The sequence below is a fragment of the Periplaneta americana genome, chromosome 14, assembly GCF_040183065.1.
Source record: "Periplaneta americana isolate PAMFEO1 chromosome 14, P.americana_PAMFEO1_priV1, whole genome shotgun sequence".
Classification (NCBI taxonomy): domain Eukaryota; kingdom Metazoa; phylum Arthropoda; class Insecta; order Blattodea; family Blattidae; genus Periplaneta; species Periplaneta americana.
In genome coordinates, this window is record NC_091130.1 from 110,140,621 (window position 1) to 110,168,255 (window position 27,635).

Sequence of the window (27,635 nt, forward strand, 5' to 3'; positions counted from 1 at the left end):
CTGAGTTAAGTTTTTTTGTGGGCAGGTAGAAGAACAAATTATTATCGATTGGTGTAAAGACCTAAAACTGTCAATTTTTGTACTTACGTTAGTTTCACAATAAGCCCTCGAATAATATTATTATTCTTATGTAAAGCTGCAAGAACTATTAACAATTACTTAACATGTACCGATGTTCAATTGTTTCATTGATTTGTGACTCAAAAGATGGCTTTGATTGTTGCAATGCCTACTCTATTTCAACTATCTATTAATTTAATTCGTTTAGAAGGCAGTGATTTTGATTGCCAACATTAGAACAAGATCGTCAAATCTCGACTTAACAAAACCAAAGTCAAAGTCTCAGAAGTATTGTCTATGAATAGGACTTTGTGCGAGATCGTGCGTATTTGCTTGCTCAACTACGTTTCGCTTTTTCACTCTTTTCCTCGAACATGAAAACATCAACATACCGCTCTTGTAACGCATATTACTATTTAACAAAGTTAAACTTTACTATGAAAGTCGATTTGGGAAGTCTTCCTCCAAAGTCTCGTTTATGAATACGGCCCCAAGAGATAGGTACTCCGCTTGCTACGTTGACAGTAATCTGTATGGTAGGCTAGAGTTTCAAGGTCGCGAATCCAAAGTGGGTATCACTGATTTATTGTGACAGAGGAAAGCTCAGCTTTGTGCTAAGTCTATCGTGTATCCATTTACGGTCTTACTAATAAAAACTCTATATACAGACGTTTAACTGTCTTATACTTATACAATGAGTAGCTCGTTTATAAGTCGTTTGTAAATTCCTTACTAATAATCACTACATACGTCGTGTATAACAGTATAACTGTTACACAGCTACGTCATAGTTTCGTCATTACTTCGTTACGAAAGGTAATAGAATATCAGAGGTTCTCTACTGCATCCGGTAGAGCGCTCTAGTATGGCGTGTTAAATATCGATAGTACAACTGGCTCTAATCGATTACCACACTACATTTTGGTCAAAGAGTACAAGCTACAGCAATATTATTCTAATAATTCTATGATCTTTGGTTTGTTCTTCTGTGGTTACAAGGCATCCATCATCATAAAATGACAGTCGATACGAACAGCTGTTAAAGGGGCGGCCATTTTTTCCCTATATACAACGCTTAAACAAGGGATTTCGTGTATATAACTACTGCAAAGCAAATCCCATTGTATAGTTACAGCCTGTTTATACGTCCATAGCTTATTCACGGTTTATTAGTAACGTTTTCTGTGTCAACTCTGCATAAGTCTCGTATAAAAACTATACACGGTTTATTAGTAAGACTTAGTATAGGAAGGTTACGATAAATCCTAACAAAGCAATGGAACTTCTGCTGCTGCAGAGTGTTGATACCCGGCGGAGCGGCTCCTTTCAATGCAACCGATGGGTACGCCAGCGCGGGCGGCGAGCTGTACCAACTAGCGAAGGAGAAGAATGACGCTGGACAGTTCTTCCCAGTGTGGGGGACGTGCCTGGGGTTCGAGCTGTTGGCTGTTCTGTCAGCAGGAGGGGAAGATATCAGAAATATTTGTGAAATCCTGAAAGTTGCCATGCCTCTTGTCTTCAAGCCAGGTAATGTATGGATTACGTTACGTACGGTATACGTTTGCCTATTCTTTATCAATTTGCAGCGAGTAATGTTCAGACGGCTTTTTCCGGAAAATTCTTGAGTGTTTGCTTTCCCAATCATGACCTTGATACAGTAAAGCAGCCGTGGCGAAAATGCCATCCTGCGCCGAGCCACTGTGTAAGCTGCAACGTGCATAGCACCTATGGAGGGAGGCGGACACCCGAAGGGGAAGTGAAGCAACTGTCTGACATTAACGGTTTTTCATTTTCCTTACGTCATGCACTTGAATAAAATTATATACAGTACAAGGCTACAAACTAATGTTTAGTACGTGTAACGAAGAAAGAAATGAACAAGAAAACATATGACACATAATCACAACCTAAAATTAATTGTCTTCAGAATGTCTCTGCGGCAGAGTTTCAAAATCAGGAATTATGTCGCTTACTGCCAGTCGTAGTTGATCACGAAGGTATTTGTCTGTCAGTCGTGATCTAAAGTTGATTTTTACTATTTTCATTGTTGAAAATAATTTTTCACAAACGTAGGTTGTAGCGAACATTGCTTCAACACAGCAAGCGAAAGAACGAAGCTTCAAATATTTATTTTTTGCCAAAGATTTGTAAAGTTCAACATTTGTCAAGTCCTTACAGCTAGCTTTTTATTTAACATCACATTGTAAATCTGTGAGTTAAATTGAAGATCTAACCGCATTATTCGTACATCTGCTGAAAAAGGATCGACGTCACAGAGATAATAATAATAATAATAATAATAATAATAACAACAACAATAATAATAACAACAATAACAACACTTAACCTTTTAATGTTTCATCAGTAACATGTAGTAACTTATAATGCCGTTTTATGTTATACAACCGTTTTCCTAGTAATGCTTGTGAACAAGTCATACATTTAATATTCTCATTATATTGTCAGCAAAAAAATACATCTTCCCATCCTACTTGAACTTTCGTTTTTATAGATTTACATGGTTTCGAGAGAGACATTGCGACGATACGCCACTCGCAGGTCAGAGACAAATACAAATGGAACGGAGTTTGACTCCAGTGAGTGAGAGGGTGGGGGTTGTAGGTAGGAAGCAAGGGAAATGCACTGCGAGCCACAATGTGCTCGTGAGTCGCATTTTCGCCACGGCTGCAGTAAAGGAAATAAGAGAAATGTTTTGTTAAATAAATTCAATATATTTTCTGTAACAAAGAAAAACGTTTAAAAGAAGTCATGTTTTAAAGTAATTTAAAACAATTAATATTAAAACTTAAATTATATACATACATACATACATACATACATACATACATACATACATACATACATACGTACATACATACATACATACATACATACATACATACATACATATAAATTCAAATTTTAACTGAGCTGCTTTCCTTTTTCAGAATATGTCCTCTAGGTGCCTAGGAGTTTCATTCATTTATTACAGTCAACAATTTACGGGGGTAAAATATGAACAAATAATGCAGCTACCTCCTTTTTGCAATAAGACTGGATATAATTAGTCACATTTTGTACTGAAAATACATTTACTGTACGAATACCATTAACTACACGAGATCGACATTAATAACGGTAGGCATGTGAATCCTACGTGCCTGCCACCTTTACCCTCAAGAAAATGCCCCTGTACTCATTTCTGTTAGAGCTGAATAACTTCAGGGCCAAGAATAAAAATGTAAGCAAATTATCCATCACTACTTCTCTACTTGAGTGCAATGCCAACAAAAACAATTATTGGATGGATAACATTTTCATCTTACAGAAAAAATATGCAAAATCATTATTATGCTTGCTCTTCTTAGAATCACGCTTCGATAGGAACAGTAACTCATGCGACTTGTTTTGTGAATAAAACCGAAATGTATTTTGAGCGTGGGTGTCAAAATGGATACTGTGGGAATTTTAAAAAAAGAAAAGTTGTCATAATTATTTTTATGGGAAAGAAAATAATCAAATGTGAAATCGTAGGATCAAAATCTTAACTTGAATAAATACTAAATACGTAAAGAAGCAAGTAAAAAATAGCTTGATTATTCAAAATAACTTCAGAGGAGGGGATTCTCCTGTACTATTATGTCTGAGAATGATGATTATGGAGCAAGTGATGTTAATCCAACGGATTCATATGTGGTTACATTATTCGGTCTCAAGTTCAGCATGTTTGTTTAAAACGGACCATTCCAAGTGGGCAGTCCCCGTGATGCCCCGTGGCTGCGCTGGGTTCGTTGGAGCCGTGCCAAGCCCCGGAGAGAGGCAGCGAATGAATGGGAAATAGACGGAATACCGATCGCTGAGAGGGTTGCACGCGTGCAAGGAGTAGAGTGAGCCATTGAGGTACATATGAGCCGTTGACAGCAGAAGTGGTGTAAGTCAAAAATGGGTAATGAGGGTTAAAGTAAACATTCTGTAAAATACAGCGCAAAGTACCAATTAATATTCAATTTATTTAAACTATTGGTAGTCAGTGGTTAGCACGAAGAACATATTAATTGCTACTTTGCGCTGTATTTTACAGAATTTTTACTTTAAACCTCAATACCCAGTTTTGACTTACACCACTTTTGCTCTGAATGGTTCATACATGGATGGCACATTTTATGGCACATAGGAAGAATTAAAGAATTACAACAATTGGCCATTACAAAATAATACAACAAAATAAAATTGTCCTTTTTTTCTGTAGTTAGGAAGGCAATAATGACATTTCTTTTATTTCTTTCCCTTTCAGCTATATCACGGAATATTGTTTGAATAGAATAAATGCGTAACACTGCTTCCAACGCAACATCGAACAGACATGATCTAGTTTTACTCTTATTCAGGTTCATGACTGAGAATATGTGTTCGCAAAGGTATATACAGGCAAACGTAACAATTAACTTGCATGTCAATGTGTGGATAAACGGAAACTCTTTTTGTTCCAAGTTCTTATAAAACACAACACATGTAATATTGTAATATCTCTCTTTCAAAATTGTGTGACACTGAAGCCTTATCAATTATCTTTCGAATGTGACTGGAGCCTGTTCAACATTTACAGAAAAGGGCGTCATAAAAATGTTCACCAAGTTCCTACACGCGGCGACAGATTGTTTGTGGAGAGAGACTAATTGACTCAAATAACGTCACCAAGAAAGGACACAATATCTCTGCAGTTGAAAAAATGCACTCCTTTACAAACATTCCTTATGTAAAAGGCTGGCTACTTTTGGCGATATTTAGGACAACAATATAGCTTGCATGGACAGCTCTTTCGGAACTTGGCTCACTGTGCTGCGAAAGAAAGGGAAAATTAATTTTAATGACTTCCGTCACTATGCAAAAAATACATACATAGTTAAACGGACAGAAAATCCTTTAACAGTTTAACAAACATGTTTATAATAATTCCCATACATTGTTGGCAACTGTTCAAAATAAACTTACTATAACCTAAACATTAATTTATCATATTGCCCTTAGAGTACTTAATTAGTTTAAATGAAATTTACCTCGTCGTAAGAAGACTGCATTTCGACCTTTAGTTTCGTTATTAATGCCTTCCTCTCTTAGCCGATAATTAATATGAGCGTGGGTATCAGAATGTTTAACTTCAAAGTGACGCTTAATGTTATACGTTTTTGTCTGTACATTGATACGACATATTAAACATTGAACATTGTTGTCAGATTAGACTACATACAAGTCTTCCCTCTATATCCACAGACCTCAAAGTGGGCTGACAACAGTCAAGCAACCAACATTTGAGTGCACACTAACTCTGTGTGACTTTAAATTGTGGTTTTCTGTTACGTACAGTGACGTGTATTATGCAAATTAAGCTTTCAGGAATAACTCCCTGTAAAGTTAATTTGAATAATTTCGAGGGAAAAATTGTTCCGGGGCCGGTTAAAGTCACACAGAGTTAGTGTACACTCAAATGTTGGTTGCTTGACTGTTGTCAGCCCACTTTGAGGTCTGTGGATATAGAGGGAAAAACTGGATCGGTGTCGGGTAGAGTTCCCGGGTAGCTCAGTGGGAGAGCGTTGGTACGTTTAACGAAAGGTTCCGGGTTCGATACCCGGCCCCGGAACAATTTTTCCCTCGAAATTATTCAAATTAAATTTACAGGGAGTTATTCCTGAAAGCTTAATTTGCATAATACACGTCACTGTACGTAACAGAAAACCACAATTTAAAGTCACACAGAGTTAGTGTGCACTCAAATGTTGGTTGCTTGACTGTTGTCAGCCCACTTTGAGGTCTGTGGATATAGAGGGAAGACTTGTATGTTGTCTAATCTGACGACAACAATGTTCAATGTTTAATATATCGGTGTCGGGTAGAGTTCCCGGGTAGCTCAGTGGGAGAGCGTTGGTACGTTTAACCAAAGGTCCCGGGTTCGATACCCGGCCCCGGAACAATTTTTCCCTCGAAATTATTCAAATTAACTTTACAGGGAGTTATTCCTGAAAGCTTAATTTGCAACATACAAGTCCTTCCAAGAGGGGTTAAATCCTGAATCGATTGTCGACGCACTTCTCTTCATTCTTGTTCAAAACAATTGAGCACAAACGATAGTACACCATATGGATGAATGAATGACTGATGGAACGCATAATCCAGCAATGTCTGCAGAATATCATCAAATAGACGAGTAGAGTTGATGATCGCATGCATTCGTACACCACCACAGCCTCAGCGACAGAGAGGAGTGGGGGTCCGCCCTGGGCAGACATAGGGCAGCGTCCGGGCGCCCTAGCCCTCAAACGCCATGTTGGAATGGTCTGGTTTCAAACTTACTTTAAATGATTTGTTTCGTATCACGTTGTTGTAAATTTCAATTGTTTTAAAAATATTTTCGAAGAATGTTCACGAGGAGTTACAGAGTGCTGTTATTCGCTCTGTGAAAGAATCGAAGTTGTGAAAGGTAAAAATCCACAATAAGAACTTTATCTTAACCGAGTATAAAAATCGGTCATTTTTAAAGGGCACTAAGTCAGTTTTGACGACACGGACATTTTTGGGTGTATTTCCTAATTTTTTCTGCATTTAACAGGTGATGAAACGACCCAATAAAATTATAATCTTCGGAATATATATGATAATTCTTTCTTGTGTTAACGTACCTTAACATGTTTCGACCTATTTTCGGTCATTTTCAGACCAACACAAGAAAGACTTATCATACATATTCCGAAGTGATACAGTTTAAAAGTTGTGTAATCAAGATGTATAAAATTATAATCTATGTGTGATGCTTAAACAGAACACAAATATAATTTTATAATTATTAAACTAGTAGAAAAGTTTTCTTCGGTTATCCCAATACTAAAAAAAAAAAGACAGTGTCTTTAACAATAAACAATTTAATATTTAAAAACATGTCTTCATACTTCGATCTTTCAGCATTCCACGGAAACAACATATTGTATTACTCGACCAAGGCCAGTGGAGCCCTGCAGCCCGGAGCCGTGGCGCTACTGCTCCTGCGTTCGTAATATCGCATCGCGATAGTTCACATTACGCCCGTGGCTCCACTCGCCTTGGTCGAGTAATACTTTGAAAATATGTGGCATCCAAATTTTGTCCTTTAGGTGTTGCTTATCTGTTTGTGTAATATAGTTCATTATTAATTGTTTGTTGCAGATTATCGTAACAGCAATTTGTATGGAGACGTTCCAAAAGAAATTCAGACTGCGCTCGAGAAAGAAAGCCTGACATTCCATTATCACCACTGGTGCATTACAGAAACGGTAATCACAATATACTATGAGTTTATGGGCAATCTACAGTTGTAGCGCATTTTTATGTGTAGAAGAATATAACAAATCTCTCCTTCCATAAAACATTTGATGAGTATTCTCCAAATATTAGGTATACACAGTGGCGTACGTAGATTTTTCTAAAGGGGAGGGGATCATTATTTAAATTGTTTACAATTTACATTATCGATATTTTAAATTTTGTGTATTATTATTATTACTATTATTATTATTATTATTATTATTATTATTATTATTATCAGCTGTCCACACCTGTGGAGTAACGGTCAGCGCGTCTGGCCGCGAAACCAGGTGGCCCGGGTTCGATTCCCGGTCGGGAAAAGTTACCTGGTTGAGGTTTTTTCCGGGGTTTTCCCTCAACCCAATATGAGCAAATGCTGGATAACTTTCGGTGCTGGACCCCGGACTCATTTCACCGGCATTATCACCTTCATTTCATTCAGACTCTAAATAACCTAGATGTTGATACAGCGTCGTAAAATAACCCAATAATAAAAAAAAATATTATCAGCTGAGGTTTTACAGAAGGATGTGAAATTAAATTAGTTCCTGGAAGAACGTTTGCTACATCGCACAGTGTGGAATTTTCCCAGTCTAGGTGGACAAAAATCAAATTTCGACTTGTTTAGTTAGGCATAGGTGAATATGAATTCATGTTCTTTAACATTTGGAGAATGTTGTGAGAAATAGCTTTTATTTAGAAGGATATGAACAATGAGTTCTTCCTAACACATCTTGCTCCTATTCAGCCGTAGACAGAGAGGCTTACTATCTGAATGAAAAAGAGCAAATTGTTAGTGATTTATTGTGTTGTGAAACATGGAATATGTTCAGATAGGTACGTTCTTACTAAAGTAACTTCAATTACAAGTAAAGTATTATTCTTCTTACAGAAATGTTTAAATACTACAATTGAAAAAAAATATTATTTTAAAGTTCTCCAAATATAATGTGAGTTTTAGTCGGTTACAACAATTCTTTTACCATTTAATACAGCATCATTTAGAGTGTCGAATCCCTGTATTAAAGTTTGCACGTTCTTGCGCATTTATCGGGAATTAATTTTTTTCAGTGGTGGGGCATACGATAACTGTTCCATATGACTTAACAGCAGAAAACAATAATGGAATAAGGAAATTTTTAATCACTTTTGAGTGTTTTAGGCCTGCAAAATTATTCACATGACATCAAATATAAGGTTAAAAATACATTGGATGCATTTTTATTTAACCTTAACAAACTCACAGTGAAGCAGAACGCAAATCACTAGCTGAACAAAATTAATAACTTCTCTGCATTCCAACTGATGTTTTGTGTACAAATTCTGATTATGTTTGCACGAGAAAAATTACCGCCTTATAGTGGGCGCATTTAAACAAAATTAGTAACTTCTCTCCTATCTAACAGATTTTTATGAAACTTTATACGGAAGTTACAGGTGGAATATTTTATTTTTTGTCTTTAAAGTCTGATTATGTTTCATTAGAGTAACTGCCTCTTTATAGTGGTGAATTTAGACAAAATTAATAACTTCTCTCCTATATAATATATTTTTAAGAAACTTTGTACAACAATTAGCCCTACAGGTAGCATACAGATGTAATGAGAATTTGTACATAAAAATATGTGCTACCTGTAAGCCCTGTACAAACGTTCATAAAAATCTGTTATGTAGGAGAGACGTTAATTTTGCGTAAATGCATTCCCTGTAAAGGAGTACTTCCTCTTATGGAACCGTAAATGTAGTTTGTACACAAAAAATATATTCTACCTGTAACTTTCGTACACTGTTTCATAAAAAATCTGTTATATAGGAGAGAAGTTATTATTTAAGTCTAAAACCACCACTATGAAAGGATAGTTCCTCATACACAAATGTAGTCAGAATTTATACACAAAAAAATGTGCTATTTATATGGTTTGTACAAAGTTTCATAACAATCCATTTGAATGCAGAGAAGTTATTAATTATGTACGGCTAGATTTGCATTATTGCACACTGTGCGTGGTCACGCTGTAGCTGCGAAGAAACATTTGTGAATGCGAAATTTCCACTAATCTCGCGAGAATCACTACGCGACTTATTGATAAAAAAATGGTAAAATTGAGCTTAGACATATCAAAGAACCCGGAACGATAATTTAAAATTTATATTAAAAATTTGAACTGTCAAATGCACAAAACGTTAAACGAACGTTTCACAATGAAGTCAGAGCTGTAACGAGTGGGTGAATACCGATCTTAAAATGAGTTTAAAATCGACAGTGCACTTCAGATATGTCAAAAGAACCTTTTAGAATTCATATTGTGTCAGCTTCATTTTAGTACAAGGTCGATACTAGGTAATAGGTCTCTCTATAATAAAATAGCATTGTTATAATTCGAATGAGCAGCAGCACCAAGCACAGAGATTATATTGAAGGAGGGATAGGAGGACTATGCCTTATGTCGATGTAGATTTTGTTACTCTAACAGTGAAAAATTAGAGGAGAAAACGGTTATGGATTTTAAAAAATACTCAAATTTAAATACGTCATTTCTTTAAAAAATTCAAAGGGGGTTCAAACCTGGTAACTTTCCCCTTGCGTACGCTCCTGGATATGCATAATTTTCTTATCCAATCATATGGCAAATATCTGTAATCAGCCCTATGTATGTAAGTTTTAATATATTGAAATTCATTGGTAATTATGAAAACAGGTTAATGCTAAGCGGTCAATTTAATTAGTGAATGTGTATTGAGTAGCCACTTGTTACTTTTATCATGTAAGTTATTGCAAAAGATACCTGTTATTATGCAGAAGTAACATTTTGAATACTGTGATAAATATAACAAATCCTCTTTTGAATAATTTCAAGGAAAAATTGTTCCCGGACCGGGTACCGATCCCGGGACCTTTCGCTTAGCGCACCAATGCTGTACCGACTGAGCTACCCAGGAACTATACACGACACCATCACAATTTTTCCCTTTATGTCCACACAACTCAAATGGGTTGACAAGACGCCAAAAACCCAACTTCGAGTGCACACAAATTCTGTGTGACTTAAATTGTGACTTTCTGTTAACGTACTTACAGTCGTGTACAGTTCCTGGGTAGCTCAGTCGGTAGAGCATTCGTGCGTTAAGCAAAGGGTCTTGGGATCGATACCCGGCTCCGGAACAATTTTTCCCTTGAAATTATTCAAACCTGGTTCACAGGGAGCTACTATCTGAAAGCTAGATTCGCATAAATCCCCTCTTTTTGTCTCTGATTTTTGAACTTATATACTTGTTCGCAGAAAAGTACGAAAATAGACTTTTCATTTAGTATTAAAGGAACCAACTCATTTTGTAAAATATTCAAAATTATCGCCAAAGTGACGAGTTGGACAATATTTATGAAACTTGCCAATGTGGTGAGTAATTGATTATACAAATATTTATAATAACCGGCTGTTATGTACATTCCCTAACAAATCAAATTTACTGTAACACTTATATATAGAGTGATCATGATATTTTGTGCCAAAAAGCTTGCTATGGTCCACTGGTGTGGAGTAACGGTTAGCATGCCTAACCATGAAACGAGGGGCCCGATTTAAAATCCTGGTAGGGACAAGTTACTTGGTTGAGATTTTTTCCGGGGTTTTTCCTCACCCCATTAAGAGCAAATGCTGGGTAACTCTCGGCTCTGGACCCTGGACTCATTTCGCTGGCACTATCATCTTCATCTCATTCAGACGCTAGATAACCATAGCAGTTGATAAAGCGTCGTGAAATAACCAATTAATAAAAAGTCTTATGTGACCATAGTTTTTAGAGCTAAAATAGCTTATTAGCATACATTTTGAGCTGAGTTTTCATATACAAGTTTGCCTCTTTTTCCTTTTGAAAATATGCTCATAAATTTAATGTTAAAATAATGTTATGAATCAACGGTGTGTAAAGTGATAGGCCTACTTGTGAGACCGCTTTATTCTCATATATTTTGATTAAAATAAGAACAGTTTCTGCACGTTCCCACCAACCGCAGTAAAATTAGAACAGTTTCTGCACGTTCCCACCGACCGCAGTAAAATTAGAACAGTTTCTGCACGTTCCCACCAACCGCAGTAAAATTAGAACAGTTTCTGCACGTTCCCACCAACCGCAGTAAAATTAGAACAGTTTCTGCACGTCCCCAGCAACCGCAGTAAAATTAGAACAGTTTCTGCACGTTCCCACCAACCACAGTAAAATTAGAACAGTTTCTGCACGTTCCCACCAACAGCAGTAAAATTAGAACAGTTTCTGCACGTTCCCACCAACCGTAGTAAAATTAGAACAGTTTCTGCACGTTCCCACCAACCGCAGTAAAATTAGAACAGTTTCTGCACGTTCCCACCAACCGCAGTAAAATTAGAACAGTTTCTGCACGTTCCCACCAACGGCAGTAAAATTAGAACAGTTTCTGCACGTTCCCACCAACCGCAGTAAAATTAGAACAGTTTCTGCACGTTCCCACCAACCATAGTAAAATTAGAACAGTTTCTGCACGTTCCCACCAACCGCAGTAAAATTAGAACAGTTTCTGCACGTTCCCACCAACCGCAGTAAAATTAGAACAGTTTCTGCACGTTCCCACCAACCGCAGTAAAATTAGAACAGTTTCTGCACGTTCCCACCAACCGCAGTAAAATTAGAACAGTTTCTGCACGTTCCCACCAACCATAGTAAAATTAGAACAGTTTCTGCACGTTCCCACCAACCGCAGTAAAATTAGAACAGTTTCTGCACGTTCCCACCAACCATAGTAAAATTAGAACAGTTTCTGCACGTTCCCACCAACCGCAGTAAAATTAGAACAGTTTCTGCACGTTCCCACCAACCGCAGTAAAATTTCCACAACCGAGATACAGCAACTGGAGACTGGAATCAGCGTGAACCAATAGCTTTCCCACTTGCTTACAAAAGCGATACCGCCCTTACTTTTGATTCTTTGTTACAGGATTTGCAAGAAGCTGGAGTAGCAGACCAATGGAAAATTTTATCCATTAACACGTACAATGGTGAAGAATTTGTGTCCAGTTTCGAACACGAGCGGTATCCTTTTTACGGAGTGCAATTCCATCCAGAAAAGAACAGCTTCGAATGGAAGATAGACGCCATCCCACACTCCGCCTCCGCTGTTGAAGTCGGACAGTTTTATAGCAACTTCTTCGTCAACCAAGGTACGTCCATGTGACTACACATTCTTGTCTTTAAAGATGGGACATGATCACGTGACAATTATTTATGGGATTCATCTCATCGGCCCTGTGAAGAATACAAAAGGAATGCATACTGTTACTCACTTCAAAGTTATTTGAAATCACGCTCCTATTCGCCAGCTTCCGAACTGATGACGTCTACAGTACAAGCTTCATAGAAAATTAACGAATGACTATATTTACATTAACCCCTGCGGTTAGCTGAATGGTCAGACCTTCAGCCTGACACCATCTCTTATCAGATCGACTACTTCCTCATTCCCAGCTTCCACTGTAATGTTCCTCTCCGGCCAGAGCCGGAGTGAGGTGAATATGAATTTATGTTCTTTAATATTTGGAAAATGTTGTGATGAACAGCTTTTACTGTTTTATCAGCAGCAAGCTTTTTTTAGAAGAGTATGAACAATGAGTTCTTTCAAACACTTCTCGCCCCTGTTCAGTCGTAGAAAGAGAGGCTTACTATGTGGGTGGAAAAAAGAGCCAATTGTTAGTGATATACTGTGTTGTGAAACATTTAATCTGTTCAGATAGGTACGTTCTTACTAATGTAACGTCAATTCCAAGTTTGTAAAGTGTTTTTCTTTTTACAGTAGAGTTTGATAAGGTAAGAGAATCTTACGTGCGGCGGTGTCGTCTCTGTATTTCTGCTGGAGGTCGCCAGTTGAGTAATTTCTGTAAAACCAGTGCAATTTAATTTAATTTTCCTTTCATTGTATCTTTGTTTATGGAATATCAATGTATTCCATTTTAAGTTTCTTGACTTTAAAATGTAATTTCCGCTAATGTTTCGTAGAATTTGAAACATAGAAGTTATCCGTAGAATATGGGTTCTCTTTCTTAAGTTGCTTGTCTAGAACTCCTCTATATTCAGTAAAATATTCTGGTGTTCTTCATTGACACTCTGTATACGAAGTCATAATTACGATAACTTACCATGTTGCTATGCTTTATTTACAGCGCGGAAAAGTAAGAACTCCTTTAACAGCGTCGAGGAAGAAAGGGAAGCTCTGATTTACGGCTACACTCCTGTACATACAGGAGATAAAATTGCTTTCGAACAGTGTTACTTCTTCACTGATGAGGATCAAGAATACAAGACGACCACAACAACTACTACAACAACAACAACCACTACGACAACCACAACTACCACTACTGTAAGACCTACAGAAGTTTCACGCACATCAACCAGTCATGGATCTACTTTGGTCACTACCGCGACTAGTGAGCAGCGCAGAAGTTCCTCGGCTGTTCAGAAGGCGGCATCCATTCTTACTTTGTGTCTAACAATTCTCATGTCTTGGATAGTTTCACCTGTGCAGTAGAAATATTTGGAACAATGAAGGGATAAAGCAAGGAGTTTTAACGACACGCTCCCAAGTCAAAACACGTGCTTAGAATCTCAATAAAGTCACCATTTGAGCTGAAGAAAATGATTGATTATATTTTTTGTACAGAGTTTAACGAGAAGTTTACGTCAAAATTCGGACTCATAAGCAAACATTCTGATGGGAGCAGATAAAAAAGTTAAAATTTTTTCTTTCACAATGTTATTTATTATTATTATTATTATTATTATTATTATTATTATTATTATTATTATTATTATTATTATTATTATTAAATATCCGCTCAAAAGAACCCTAATTTACCAAGCGGTATGCTAGGGTTTTGTTTGGTTATATGGTATACTACGTATATATACTACTTATTTTATGTACACAGATAATGGTGAAATATAGCTCTACAGTCTTAACAAATTTATAAATTCTCTGTAGCAACACGGGTTTTTAAGCACTTCACATAGTGGAGTGCTGTACTCGGTGTTACAGACCAGGAGAAGTGTCTTTAGTTCAAATCTTTTTACTTCAATAAAGGGGCAGTCGCAAACAGAAGGTGTTTCACACTGTGAAGGTCTTCGCTACAGGAACAAGTAGAGTCGATGTCTGCTGGAATGTTGAATCTGTCGAAGTTCCAAATTTCCCATGTCCAGAAAGAACTGCGTTGTTATGAAAGTAGGTTTGAAGTGATGGCTTTTGAGTCGGTCATGGATTGTTGGGAAGAAGGTGTCTCTTGTTAGTGATCCCGTTGTGCTTGTCGTCCATCTAGTATTCCAGTTTTGACGAGTCTGTTGTCTACTTTGTTTCTTGATATATGATATAGGTTGTAGAGTGGAGGTCGGAGTTTCTGTACTGGAGGATGCTGCTTTGGCTAACTCATCAACTCTTTCGTTTCCTCTTACACCATTGTGTCCACGGACCCAAGTGAAGCATACTGTACTCCAACCAGGAGAAAGTCTCAGGGGAATGAGACGCAGCGGGGTTATGCTATGAATGAATGTTGATGTCATAAGATCACACACGTGGGTACACGCATCTCCATTGGCAAACTCTCAAAGCACAAACGATAACACTGATACACACATACTTATACTACCCTAGTTACAAAATTACACCACGGTTAATCTCCTGGTCTTATAATTCCTCCATACAGGAAATAACATATGCAGTAGAGCGCATGTTTTTTAAACTGACGTTATAACGGTAATATTATCTATCTACTTCGCTCCAATAGATGACGCAATAGTAAGCACATTCCTTTCACGGTTAATCTTAATCTCCTGGTTGGAGAACAGTATGTGGTGCGAGTACTTTTGAAGTAATTCCCTTGCCTCTATTGCTAATGGATGACGGTGGTTCTTCTCAGTGATGCAGTGAAGGGCAGCTTGGGAGTCACTAAATATGCGCGCTGTGTTTTCGTTCTTAATGCACCATTTCATAGCTTCATTAATTGCTAGAAGTTCTGCCTGAAAAACGGTGCAATAAGGAGACAGTATTAATTTGGTGCACAATGTTAATAATGTCAAAAGAAGTGTTTATACAAATTTTGGCCACTCGACCGCAATTATGAGGGCCTTAAAAAAAGTAAGTTCACCAGGGACTGTTAACAGAAAGAAAACATAATTTCATTGGAAAAATTTATTGGAACAGTCACATCAATTGTTGAGATATTTTTCAACATATTCCCCACCGGAATTGAGACATTTGTCGTATCATGGGATCGACAGAGAGGTGCAGACGGCTGTCAAACGCTGGTTCCGATCCCAGGCTGCTGACTTCTACGACAGAAGGACACAAAAATTGATCCCATGGTATGACAAATGTCTCAATTCCAGTGGGGGATATGTTGACAAATAGCGCAACAAATTGCTGTATCTGTTTCAATAAATCTTTCCATGCAATTGTGCTTTTTTTCTGTAAACGGCCCCAGGGAAAAATCACTTTCCGAACGGCCTTGTAATTGCGGTCCACTGGTCAAAATTTGTGTAAGCACTTCTTTTGACATTATTGACATGGTGGAAGAAAACATTTAATTTTTTTTATCTACCCCCATCAGAATGTTTGCTTGTATTTTTATACAGTGTGTCCGACAAGTCTCGCATCATAGACAAATCATAAAATGTGTTCAATATGACTTCCTCCGATTTCGAAGCAAGTCTGGAGGCGGAACTTCATGTTATTTACAACGCGATGTAACATGTCGGCTGTGATTTCACGACATTTTTCTTCGATCCGCGTTCGTAAATTTTACAAATCATGAATATTTTATTACGTATACCTTTTTATTAAGATAATTCCAAAAAGTAAGGACAAGTGGGATTAGGTCCGGCGACCTGGAAGTCTACACTCTAGGTCCTCTGCTGCCTATCCAACGATCGGGAAAGTTGTTGAGTCATTTTGCTATAGGTGTGGTTCAATTTGGTAAAGCACTATTTTGCATGAATCATTCCATTTTCTTTGCCTTGCAGATTCAATACCGGCATAAGATGATCTCGCAACATCATTAGATACACGAACGTCAGAGGAGGGAAAATCATTGACCGATGCTGTTGTCTTTAACTTCTCCAGCAATCGATAAGCCGTGCTTTACCGCACACTTATGCTGTTAAATTCGTAAATTCTCTGTGACCCACCATCAAGACCGCATAGTAAAATGATCGCAATAATTCGGCCTGCAATTAAAAAATAACAAATAACAAGTTTTGTGATATTGCCTATGATGCGGAACTTGTCGCACATTACGTAGAATGAGCATCAGAGCAGTTTCATTAAATAAAAATTGTGGTCTTTTATTATATTTAAGACTTCGTTAAACTTTGAGGAAAGGAAATGGCTTTAAACTGAGCGAATCTATCGTTCCTTATACAGATTAATTCTGACGTATTTAACAATGTGAAAACACAATATTTCTCTTTCACATATTAAGCCTGAAGTCCGTCAATGATCTTTGTCTACGTCTGTATCATTATGTGTCCTCGTATATTGGTATTCAAAAACCTTGCTTAGGAATTTATATTTCTGGCATTTTATTAAGGTGTTCTATTCAATATTAACTATTACTTTGTAAGTTCATCTTACAACGTTGAATGTAATACGGTTTTCTTTCCTTTCTTGCTCTTTTATTTTACAATCTCTGAGTGTACAGCTAAAAGTTTAATGTAAATAGCTTAAAGTCTTTTTAAACGCATTTGTGTAATGGATTACAATTAATTTTAATACAGGTTTTTGGAAGAAGGGATAACATTAACAGAAATTCGTTATGACGTGTATTCTAGCGGACTGAAACTTGCAATGTATCCATTAAAACGTTTAAAACTAACTAAAACAAATGAAGAGAGAAAAACTCAGTGGTATTGCACAATTGGACGGAGTTAAGCAATAATAGACCATCCGACAATTTGAAAAAAAAAAATAGATATTTGTACAAATCTGTTGCTGGCAGGCTAATTTAACCCGGAAAAAATCAAGAATGCGATATCTGAATTTTTCTGCTATTTATAAGCAAAAATTCGTTTATTGCATAAAATTCATTTATTTATTTTGCTTTGAAATATTAATTCAACTGCTGGTCTCTTATCAAAAATCGTTTAGCCTTTTTTAGTATAATTTGTGCTATTTTTTTTGTAATACTAGGAATGTTATAATACTTCTTGCATAATATGTTTTGTAACAAAAAAAAAAAAAAAACATTTATTTCAATGGCCAATATCTCGAAACAGGTTTTTGGCGCTTGGTCTCTTATTGCGTAACTCCGTCCAATTTTATATAATGGATTTAATGTTCACAAAATACACAAGAGAATTATTTATATATGCCCAGGGTTATTTAAGACTCATATATCGCTATTTCTGAAAACAGTTCATATAAAATATTTCTTTTGGAAATTTCATTATGCCATTCATTGGAAAATGTATGTAACATTCCTTAAATGGCCCAACATATATATGCAGTATATACTGGACTAACTAGGTTAATGTTGGAAGCGAGATTAATGACCTATGTACTAATTAGGGGTGTGATTTTTTGGTATTAACGATATACGCGAAATATATTAAAAACTTAATTTTATATAAATACAAATCCCTTGATGAAGGACCAAAATTAAATGAAATATATGCGAATTTCGCGAAATTTATATAGATACAAGAAATTACTTCATTATCACGATATTTTCAACAAAAAAGTTCAATGTACGCATAGCTTCAGGGACTGCTTCCAGGGAGCATGGCAAGCAGACAACGGACATTTCTCTTTTCCGCAACTGACTTTGTGCCGTCACCCCTTCACATACATACTTATTTACTTACTTACTGTACTTATGGCTTTTAAGGAACCCGGAAGTTCATTGCCGCCCTCACATAAGCCCACCATCGGTCCCTATCCTGAGAAAGATTAATCTAGTCCCTACAATTATATCCCACCTCCCTCAAATTCATTTTCATATCATCCTCCCATATACGTCTCGGCCTTCCCAAAGGTATTTTTCCCTCTGGCCTCCCAACTAACACTCTATATGCATTTCTGAATTCGCCCATACGTACTACATGCCCTGCCCATCTCAACGTCTGGATTTAATGTTCCTAATTATGTCAGATGAAGAATACAATGCCTGCACTTATGCGTTGTGTAACTTTCTCCATTCTCCTGTAACTTCATCCCTCTTAGCCCCAAATATTTTCCTAAGAACCTTATTCTCAAACACCCTTAACCTCTGTTAACCTCCAAGTTTCACAACCATACAGAACAACCGGTAATATAACTGTTTTATAAATTCTAACTTTCAGCTTTTTTGAAAGCAGACTAGATGACAAAAACTTCTCAACCGAATAATAACACGCATTTCCCATATTTATTCTGCGTTTAATTTCCTGGCCACCCTCTCATAGTTGACTGATATTGAATTATGGATTTAATTAATGCAGTAAATTATTTTCTATTAGTTTCAATGAGATTGTTTCAATATGTTAAAAAATGTTATTTTATTATTTTTTAAGTTTCTTTAGGGTGTACAAAATTGCTTGTTTTGTTATGAAATATTCACCGAAATCAGAGTAAAATAATCATTATAAAATCACACCCCTAACTATAATGAATAGCTGTAAGTTTATGGACACTTCTAATAGTGCAATGGAGGTCAAATTATTTGTTTAAAACACCTTTTGATACCTTTTACATAAAAATGTAATTTTTTCCATTTTAAGGTGGTGTATTGTGTCGCACAAGCAAAGGATCTCAGGAACCATCAATATGTAAACTCCCTTAATTCATAGATTGTACTCCAAAAAGTAATTGTTTTGTTCTTTGTGAAGTACACATACCGCTCATTAAGATTTCATAGTAAATTACCTTAAACTCTTTCTAAATCTTCGTAAGTCTGTTTTTTCTGATGTTTCCTATTAATATGCTAATTTTGGTAACATAATATTAAAGTACCTTTCAGTGATTTGAGAATCACTCTCTGTAGTCAATATTCAAGCTATTTTCCGTACTTAAACTAATTATTCATTGATTAGTTGAGAAACACATAAGAATGAAGTCATAATAAAATTCATTTCGTGCCTATCCGAATAAAGGCTGGTTCACTATAAACCAGGAACGGGAATGACGAGAACGAGAACGGAAATATTGTTAAAATAAATGTATTTAAATGTGAGTATTCACAATTAACTATTGTGAATGCCGACATTTAAATACATTTATTTCAACATTATTTCCGTTCTCGTTCTCGTTGTCGTTTCCGTTCCCGGTTTATCGTGAACCAGCCTTAAGACCAACCATCCATGCCATTCTGTCTGTCACACCACTTTATTACTTTTCCAGCCTCCTAAGTCAATTTTTGTGCCACACAGAATATGTAGGTCTATATCACTACCGGTACTTTATTTTCATTTTTTTTTCAGCCTTGTAACCATCAATTACAGAGCCAGTTATGCATATTTAAATGTAACCTATTTAAAAATGAGTTTGTTCTTTGAGTATGCTTCAATTGATTTGTAGATATTTATACTGAAGATTATTTCTTTCCCTGTATCGATACAATAAATAAAGTCTAGTCTTTTAATATGAAATTGACCTTGAACCGATTTAATATTGTCAGAAAATTTAGTTAGATATACATTAACCAATTATCTGGAGAAGAGGTTTTCAAAATATCATCCAATACTACCAAATAAATGCAAGGAACATACCAGGAGCTCATTTTCAAAACGTCTCTTGTCCACCTGATAACGAAAATGATCTTCCAGTGTCCATGTATTATTGAAATGTAACTCTGCATACAACTGTTATGATTTGTCTTCAGAATGCCCCCTGGTAGAGGTGAAGGGAAGGCCTGATGACCTTATCTCTACCAGGTTAAATAAATAAATAAAATAAAAATAAAAATAAAAAAATAAACCATTAAAATCTTGCGTTAAAAGTGACTATTGGAATCAAACTGACTCTTGTTAACAGCAGAATTTCGACACAATATTAGTTCCAGCTTTGGAATCAAAGATTCTCATGCTCCCATTTGATTCTAAATGCACCCAATCTCTTTGGTTTTACATCTTGATTACACAACTTTTAACACTATATTACTTCGGAATAAATAGTTTATTACTTTCACGTGTTAAATACTAGGTTATGGTACCTTTTTGGCTAGTTTCAGCCTGTTGTGTGCTATCTTCAGAACTGGGTGATCCTGGTCTTCGCGCTTTCTGATTACGTTTCCTGTGGGGAACACACACACTTTTTCACTCCACATTACACTACACAAACACACCCCCAGAGGAAACGCAATCAGAAGGCGCGAAGACCAAGACCATACAGTTCTGAGGATAGCCCACAACAGGCTGAAACTAGTCAACAAGGTACAGTAACCTAATATTTAACACGTGAAAGCGATGAACTATATATTCCTCTTTGGTTTCATAATGTCTCTTGACTAGCTGGTAGGGGATGTTCGTGATTTTCCACTAAGTTATCGGAATGGACAAGAGTCGTTTTCAAATAAGCTCCATATAGTCCATTTAGGAGATACTTAAAACTTGTACAATTTTCATCCAAAATTTATGAATTTTAAACTACATAAACATGCCTCAAATACTGTCATCGTATAAAATTTGGTGCCATTAGGGGTAATAGTTTTGAAATTATATTTTTTAAATATATTTTTATACACGGCACTAAAAAGGCTCCTTGCAACAAGTTTTCAAAATTTTTAGTTCATATCGGCTCAAAAGCTTGGCACTAGTCATGGGAATAAAATTAATTAGCTTTTGAGCTCATTCTAAATAGAAAGTTACAATAAAATTTTAAGTGTATTTTCTTCAGTTTTCACAATTATTTCACCATAGTTTCTCCTTAATCCTCTGATTGAGGTTCTGGCTGATACGTACATCTATTATCAGGCAGTACATCTCACTTGACGATATGTGTCAGAGGAAGAACAATTGTTTGTATGCATCTGAAGCCTGACTAGTGTAATATGAGCTAGTTGGCGATGTATGCAATGAAGGGGGAAACGAATTAGCCACCCTATCCCAATTATCTCCTGGCCTAGTTGCCTCATGAGTGGTGGATTCTTGGTATTGCTTGTGAAGTTCAGACCTGTCTTCGGACAATTGACTAAACAACAACAGTGGTTTCCTTAATAGATTAAATGAACGGTAAGGTCCAAATGTGTAAATTTTAAGATATGCTGTTGCTTATCGAAAAATAGCCTTTGATTTAGATTGGAGGTGCCCATGTTTTGAAAGAGTCTTTTCAATTTGAAGAAATACAACTAAAAATGTGTTATCGTATTATAACATGGACATAACTTATTGTAAAAAATTAAATAGGTTCCTCAAACTACCGCGCACGTACATAAATGTATACACACTACAAACATACGTTGTTATGTAACCTACATATGCATACGTTATAGTGTAATTGTAACTGATAATATCAAGTGATATTACTCGAAAATTTTACAAAGTTATTTGTTACTTGGATCTCAGAAATTGCATGCATTTCAAATTTTTACAAAATGTTATGCATTAACAACAGAAATAATATATAATTACATACAGAGTGGAAGTAAATTTAAGATAACAATGCAGATTTTAACTTCTTATTCCTTGGCTAGAGTACAACAAAACATTCTAATACCATATTAGTTTCAAATCAATAATTTTCTCAAGGGGGGGGGGGGAAATCCCTCTAAAAGTTAACACTGTTTTACTCGTAAGTACTGTCTCTACTATTCTGATTTTTACTCTTATCATTCGAGAAATCGGTAAGGGAAGTAGTTTTCAATAAAATGGACGGTTTTCTTGCAAATTAAAAAGATTGACACGTATCTTTATTTCCTGCCATTAGCAAGTCTGAAGACCCTACTGGAGTGATTGTTCAGACCGAGTATGTAATTTATGTGTGTGTGTGTGTGTGCGTGCGTGCTTTCGTACGTGCACCGGCGATGTGTTGCCAAACCATGGAGACTTTCAGCCTAATTCTCTAATTAAGCATGCATTCAATTACTAAACTCATGAAACATTTTTATTTATTTTAATATATTCTATTACTCCTTCAATCTGCACCGTTATATCACAGTCTTAGTATATACGATCACGAAGCTTGAATTGTTGAGGATACTAGGAACAATAGGCTGTGCAGGTACTATTTCGCATTGTCTGTGATGAGGCGATAGTAGCGATCCTAGAGGTTAGCAACTATCTATGGATGCATATTTACTACGTATTGAGCTTCGTGACTGTATATACTAGATTGTGGTTATATCACTTCCTCTCTGTATAAGTATATACACACGTATATCATATATATATATAAATTTTGAATGAGAGAGAAAATGGCCGAGACTTATATGTGAAACACATGAAACTAAAGTGTACTTGAGAGTGACTTAACCTCTTCCATCTTGCCTTATTTGTACGGAAATGAATGATATGTACTGTAAACTTAGATATAATGTATATACTTTGTTAGTACTATAATGCTAATTAATAAAGATAAATTAAGCAATGTAGTCACATATATTCATTACTTCACACATTACGCATTTAATTTCTAAGACTTACACTATCTTACATTTAAATTTTTATATGATTTTAATTAAGATAACAATAAACGGGCCATCGGCGTAGTTCAGGTGGTAGCGTGTTTGGCTGTTCATTCGGAGTTGGGTTCGATTACTGGTTGGGTTATTCCGAGGTTTTCTGAACGGTAAGGCGAATGCCAGGTAATCTATGGCGAATCCTCGGCCTCATCTTGCTATCACAAATTCCATCGACGCTAAATAACCTAGTAGTTGATTCAGCGTCGGCTCAGTGAGATTGATAATCGGAGTTTTACAATTTTTGTTTATGTCGCATAAAAAGCAAACGTATATAAGTTTCCTTGGATAATCAGAAATTTTCATTATATTATGAAACTGAGTAATCATTGAATGAAAACAGAAGGACAGCAAGGCTTTAGAAAGAACAGGGCATTATAGATGCTATGTTTGCATTAAAAGACAAATTGTGGAGAAATCCATTGGATATAATACACCGGTATATCTCTGTTTTGTTGACTTGTCTAAAGCACTTGATAGGGTTCAGAAAAAGGATGTTATCCAAATATTAAGGGACGAGCATGTACCTATGAAGATAGTGAAAATTATAGACGATATATATATATATATATATATATATATATATATACATATACAGGTATATATATATACAGTAAAAGAACAAGAATAAACACAAATGTGGGACTTATAAATGAAATTACAACTGACTATTTCGTTTTTATGGCGTCATTCCATTTTCGATCAATGAAGTGTAATAAAATTTTGAATTCCAACCATCACAGTCATACATCGCGATAATTTTTGCAGCTGGATTTATCGCTATCAATTTGGCGCATAGTTGTTCTTTTGTTTAGTCAGTGTCTCCAATTGTTTCCCAGTAAATCGATGAGCATGAATCCATTGAGATGCATCTACACGGTTAAACCTTTCTTTAAACTTTAAGAATTCAAACAGTGAATGCAATATTGATATTTAATATTAATATATTTACGCAGTGAAGACAACGTTCAAAGCGGCGCACCATGTAGACACAACATCTTCATGCATCTTAATTTAACGTACCTTTTAAACTTGATTCTTTCAATATTCTTCCCAGATTGCATGCATACGCGCATGGAAAATTGAACTTTGTAGACGCAGCTTTAGTGCCGGTACACACTACAGCGAGAATGCGTTTGTCGAGCTATGGAAAATGCTTTCCTGTAGCACGGAGTAACGGTCGAAATAAGGCACAGTTGACATTGGTGCCGCTCACACAGGTAATCTAACCTAACTGTATCCTATAGAATTTGTATATGTCAATGAAATTAAATAATTGATAGAAAGTCAGATGTTCAAATTTATGTAACATCAGCGCATATCGAACCTAAAGAACTTGTATAATACTATACTTTGATCAAACTACCTTCCATATGGCGTAATAAAATTCGTGTTTTTATTATCTATACAGAGATTGCTCCACCGTCTCGCTGTAGTGTGAATAAGCTTACATAAGCATTGCTAGCTGTCTCCATACATATAACATAGTTCCTAGTTCTCGGTATAGTGTGTAATGTAACGATGAAGTACTAAATAAAGTGCGAAATCTTACTTCCACATTACATCTTCATCTTCTAATTCCATGTCCATTGCAGGCTATCTGAAAAAAATTACACTCCTTCATTCAGGTTGATAACTGTTCAAATTAAATTATGATTTCAGCAGATAATGAAAATGTATTTCTGTTATAATAATAAGAGAAAGTGCTAAAAATATCCGCTAAATCCTTATATCAGCAATACAAATTTAATAAATTTTACCCGCTAAATTAACACCGAAAAACGCTAGATCTAGCGGGAAAACCGCTGAGTTGGCAACACTGCCCACGACAGAGCAATGTCGATAGTCGACGCGACGTTACTCGCTGGCCACTAGTCACCAGGCCGTACCGAGCCGTGCTAAACAAAACACAATCGAAATGGTGGTAGTAAAATTCGCGACTATATTCTTAACTCTTGATGTTCCAATGTCACCTACAGGTGACGCTCCCTAACAAGCTGTCCAAAATTACCAGTAAATATATTAAAACATAAATCGCCGTCGACAATGCCTTATTAGACATCTGGTAACTTAATTTCAACCATTTTTGGCGACTAGTCGTAAATCTGCAGCAGTAGAGAAGAAAACATCAGCGTGGATGCAGAAGAATCTCAACTTTGTGCGCACTTCACATAATGACTTGTGAAAATAGTACTAAGAGTTAAGTAGTTTTATTTTTGTTTCCATATATACATTACTAAACTATTGATATTGTATATGCAGTTTTCAAAAACAAGTAAAAAAGGTGCATATAGTGTATATAGGGACTACAAAGTGACATGTCACCTCCAGGTGACATTGGTCAGATACATTAAACGTCCGATCTCATTATATTAGTATACTTATGTTACTTATTTTTCTTCTGTAGTCTGACTGTGTATGAAATACTGGGGATGATGGACGAAGATACAGTTGGAGCTTCGTCTGTTATTGATATTACCATATTTTCACCGGCTGATGGACCAGTTATCGATGAGGAAAGTGGTGACGAAACAACCAGTGACATCAACCATCTTCCAGGAAGAATACTCATACCTACATTTGAAGTCAACGTTACTTCTGCCAATGACGTAGGCCTACTAATAGATAATGATGAAGGAAGTAACCTGAGACTATCAACAATTGACTAGATAACAATGTCCAATTCTTATATTGAGGAAATTAACACTGAAGTTTCAGCAGACAAAAACAAGCTACCGAATTCAGATTTGAATATACATGGAAGAAATAATTATGATCTACGAAAGAACACAGAACATTTCTCGCGATGAAAGACAATCTATTTCTAATATTAGACTTCAGGAGAAAAAAAAATTAATCTACTTCTAATATTTCTTTTCGTAATAAAGAGTGGTCTGACAAAGAAGAAATCTTTACTAGTAAATCTGGAAGAGGCGACTTAGATGAAACATTTACAGATTATAATGAATCAAAACTTACTCCTATCTAATGTTTCGAGCTCCTGTTCAGTGAAGAAATACTCGCTGTCATGTGTAAAATGTCAAAATTGTATGCCCTCCAAAGGAATCATTCTATTGAATTGGACAAAAATAATATAAAAAGTTTACATTGCTGTTCTCTTACTGACGGGCTACATGTCCCCCCAAAGCATAACAATGTTTTGCGAAACAAAATCAGATGTACACAATGAATTTGTATCCAATACCATGAGGAGAAGTAGGTTTACAGAAATCCATAAATATTTACATCTTTCGGACAATTTCAATCTTCCTCCTAATGATGAATTTGGTAAAGTCCGAAGATACTTCGAGATTCTAAATGGCAATTTTTGCCAACAGTTTGAAAAGATATGGTGGAGTCACAAATCTATTCATGAACAATGGTTCCCTATTATGGGAGACAGTGACAATCAGCATATTCATATTCATGCGTTTTGGATATAAACTATGGTCAGCAGCTACACGTCTTGGCTACCTCGCTAAGCACATGAAAAAGCGCAATCGTGGTGCAATATCTTTCGCTGTGACACAGGATGATGCTGTTGTTCGTTGGCATGATAATAATATTGTCACTCTTGCTTCAAACTGACACAATGTAACTCAAATTTTGAAAGCAGATCGAGTCAGTGCTATTGCAGGGAAACGAGGCAAAATTCAAGTGGACTGCCCTTCGGTTATTGAATAGTACATCAAATACATGGAAGGAGTAGATAGATTTGACGAAAATGTTCATTCTTTGAAAGTGAGCTTTCATGGAACGAAATGGTGATACCCAATTTTTGCATTTGATCTCGATGCAGCCTGTCATAATGCGTGGTTAGTATCAAGAAGAGCTGCAATACAAGACTTGACATATTGTGAATTCCGGCGAAATATCGTGCAAGTATGTTGTGGTCTTTATGGGAAAGCTCCATACAGACATCCAACCAGCGATTCAGTCCCATCCAGTAGTATTATTACATATATGCTAACTTAAATATTCTCCACTGAATAAAATATGATATTGCAGTCATTAAATGTGACAATAAGATTTATTGCCCAATGTCACCTACAGGTGACACCCCTACTGTTCGTTTGTAAATATGATTTTCCATGAATTCTCAATAAACAACACTTCTATAGGATATAATAAACATTTTTTAATCATTTATAAACACTTTGTACATCTGTAATGAGTTTGGGCTAAGACGGGTTAAATAATTCACTGCATTAGTCAAGTGCAAGACTTCTGGCTTCTGTTGCATTCAAACAATTATAAAATACGATAATTTGGTCCAGGGAGCATCCGTTTTTGATGCAAAGATAATTTGTTTGGCTTGTTTCTTAAATAAAATTACGAAATGGCGTTCCTGTGCTTAACATTTAATAAAAAAAAATAAATGTAGCAAAACTGTTTTGTCTCGAGACTCTCATCTAAGTCACGTAATCTACTTCAATATATTTGCGCAAATATATCTTGTAGCTAACAGTGGTGCTATCTCTCAGTAATGTTCAGAACGAAAGAGGTAGAGAGAGAAAAGAAACAAATTTCTCCCTCCAACGACGCCACACACCAACGTCGTGTTCTTATGTTGGCAAG

The 27,635-nt window shown here is 36.1% G+C and overlaps 1 protein-coding gene across 2 annotated transcripts in view; it reads left to right on the forward strand.

Moving 5' to 3' along the window:
- Window positions 1–22,131, forward strand: part of LOC138713657 (gamma-glutamyl hydrolase-like) — a 104,379-nt gene extending 82,248 nt beyond the window's left edge. For both annotated transcript variants that reach the window (XM_069845921.1, XM_069845922.1), the window contains exons 4-7: window positions 1,358–1,587; window positions 7,255–7,361; window positions 12,362–12,584; window positions 13,581–22,131. In XM_069845921.1, coding sequence (XP_069702022.1) covers window positions 1,358–1,587; window positions 7,255–7,361; window positions 12,362–12,584; window positions 13,581–13,948 — 928 coding nt within the window. In that variant the 3' untranslated portion in view covers window positions 13,949–22,131. The remainder of the gene's footprint in view (window positions 1–1,357; window positions 1,588–7,254; window positions 7,362–12,361; window positions 12,585–13,580) is intronic.
- The last annotated feature ends 5,504 nt before the right edge of the window (window positions 22,132–27,635 follow it).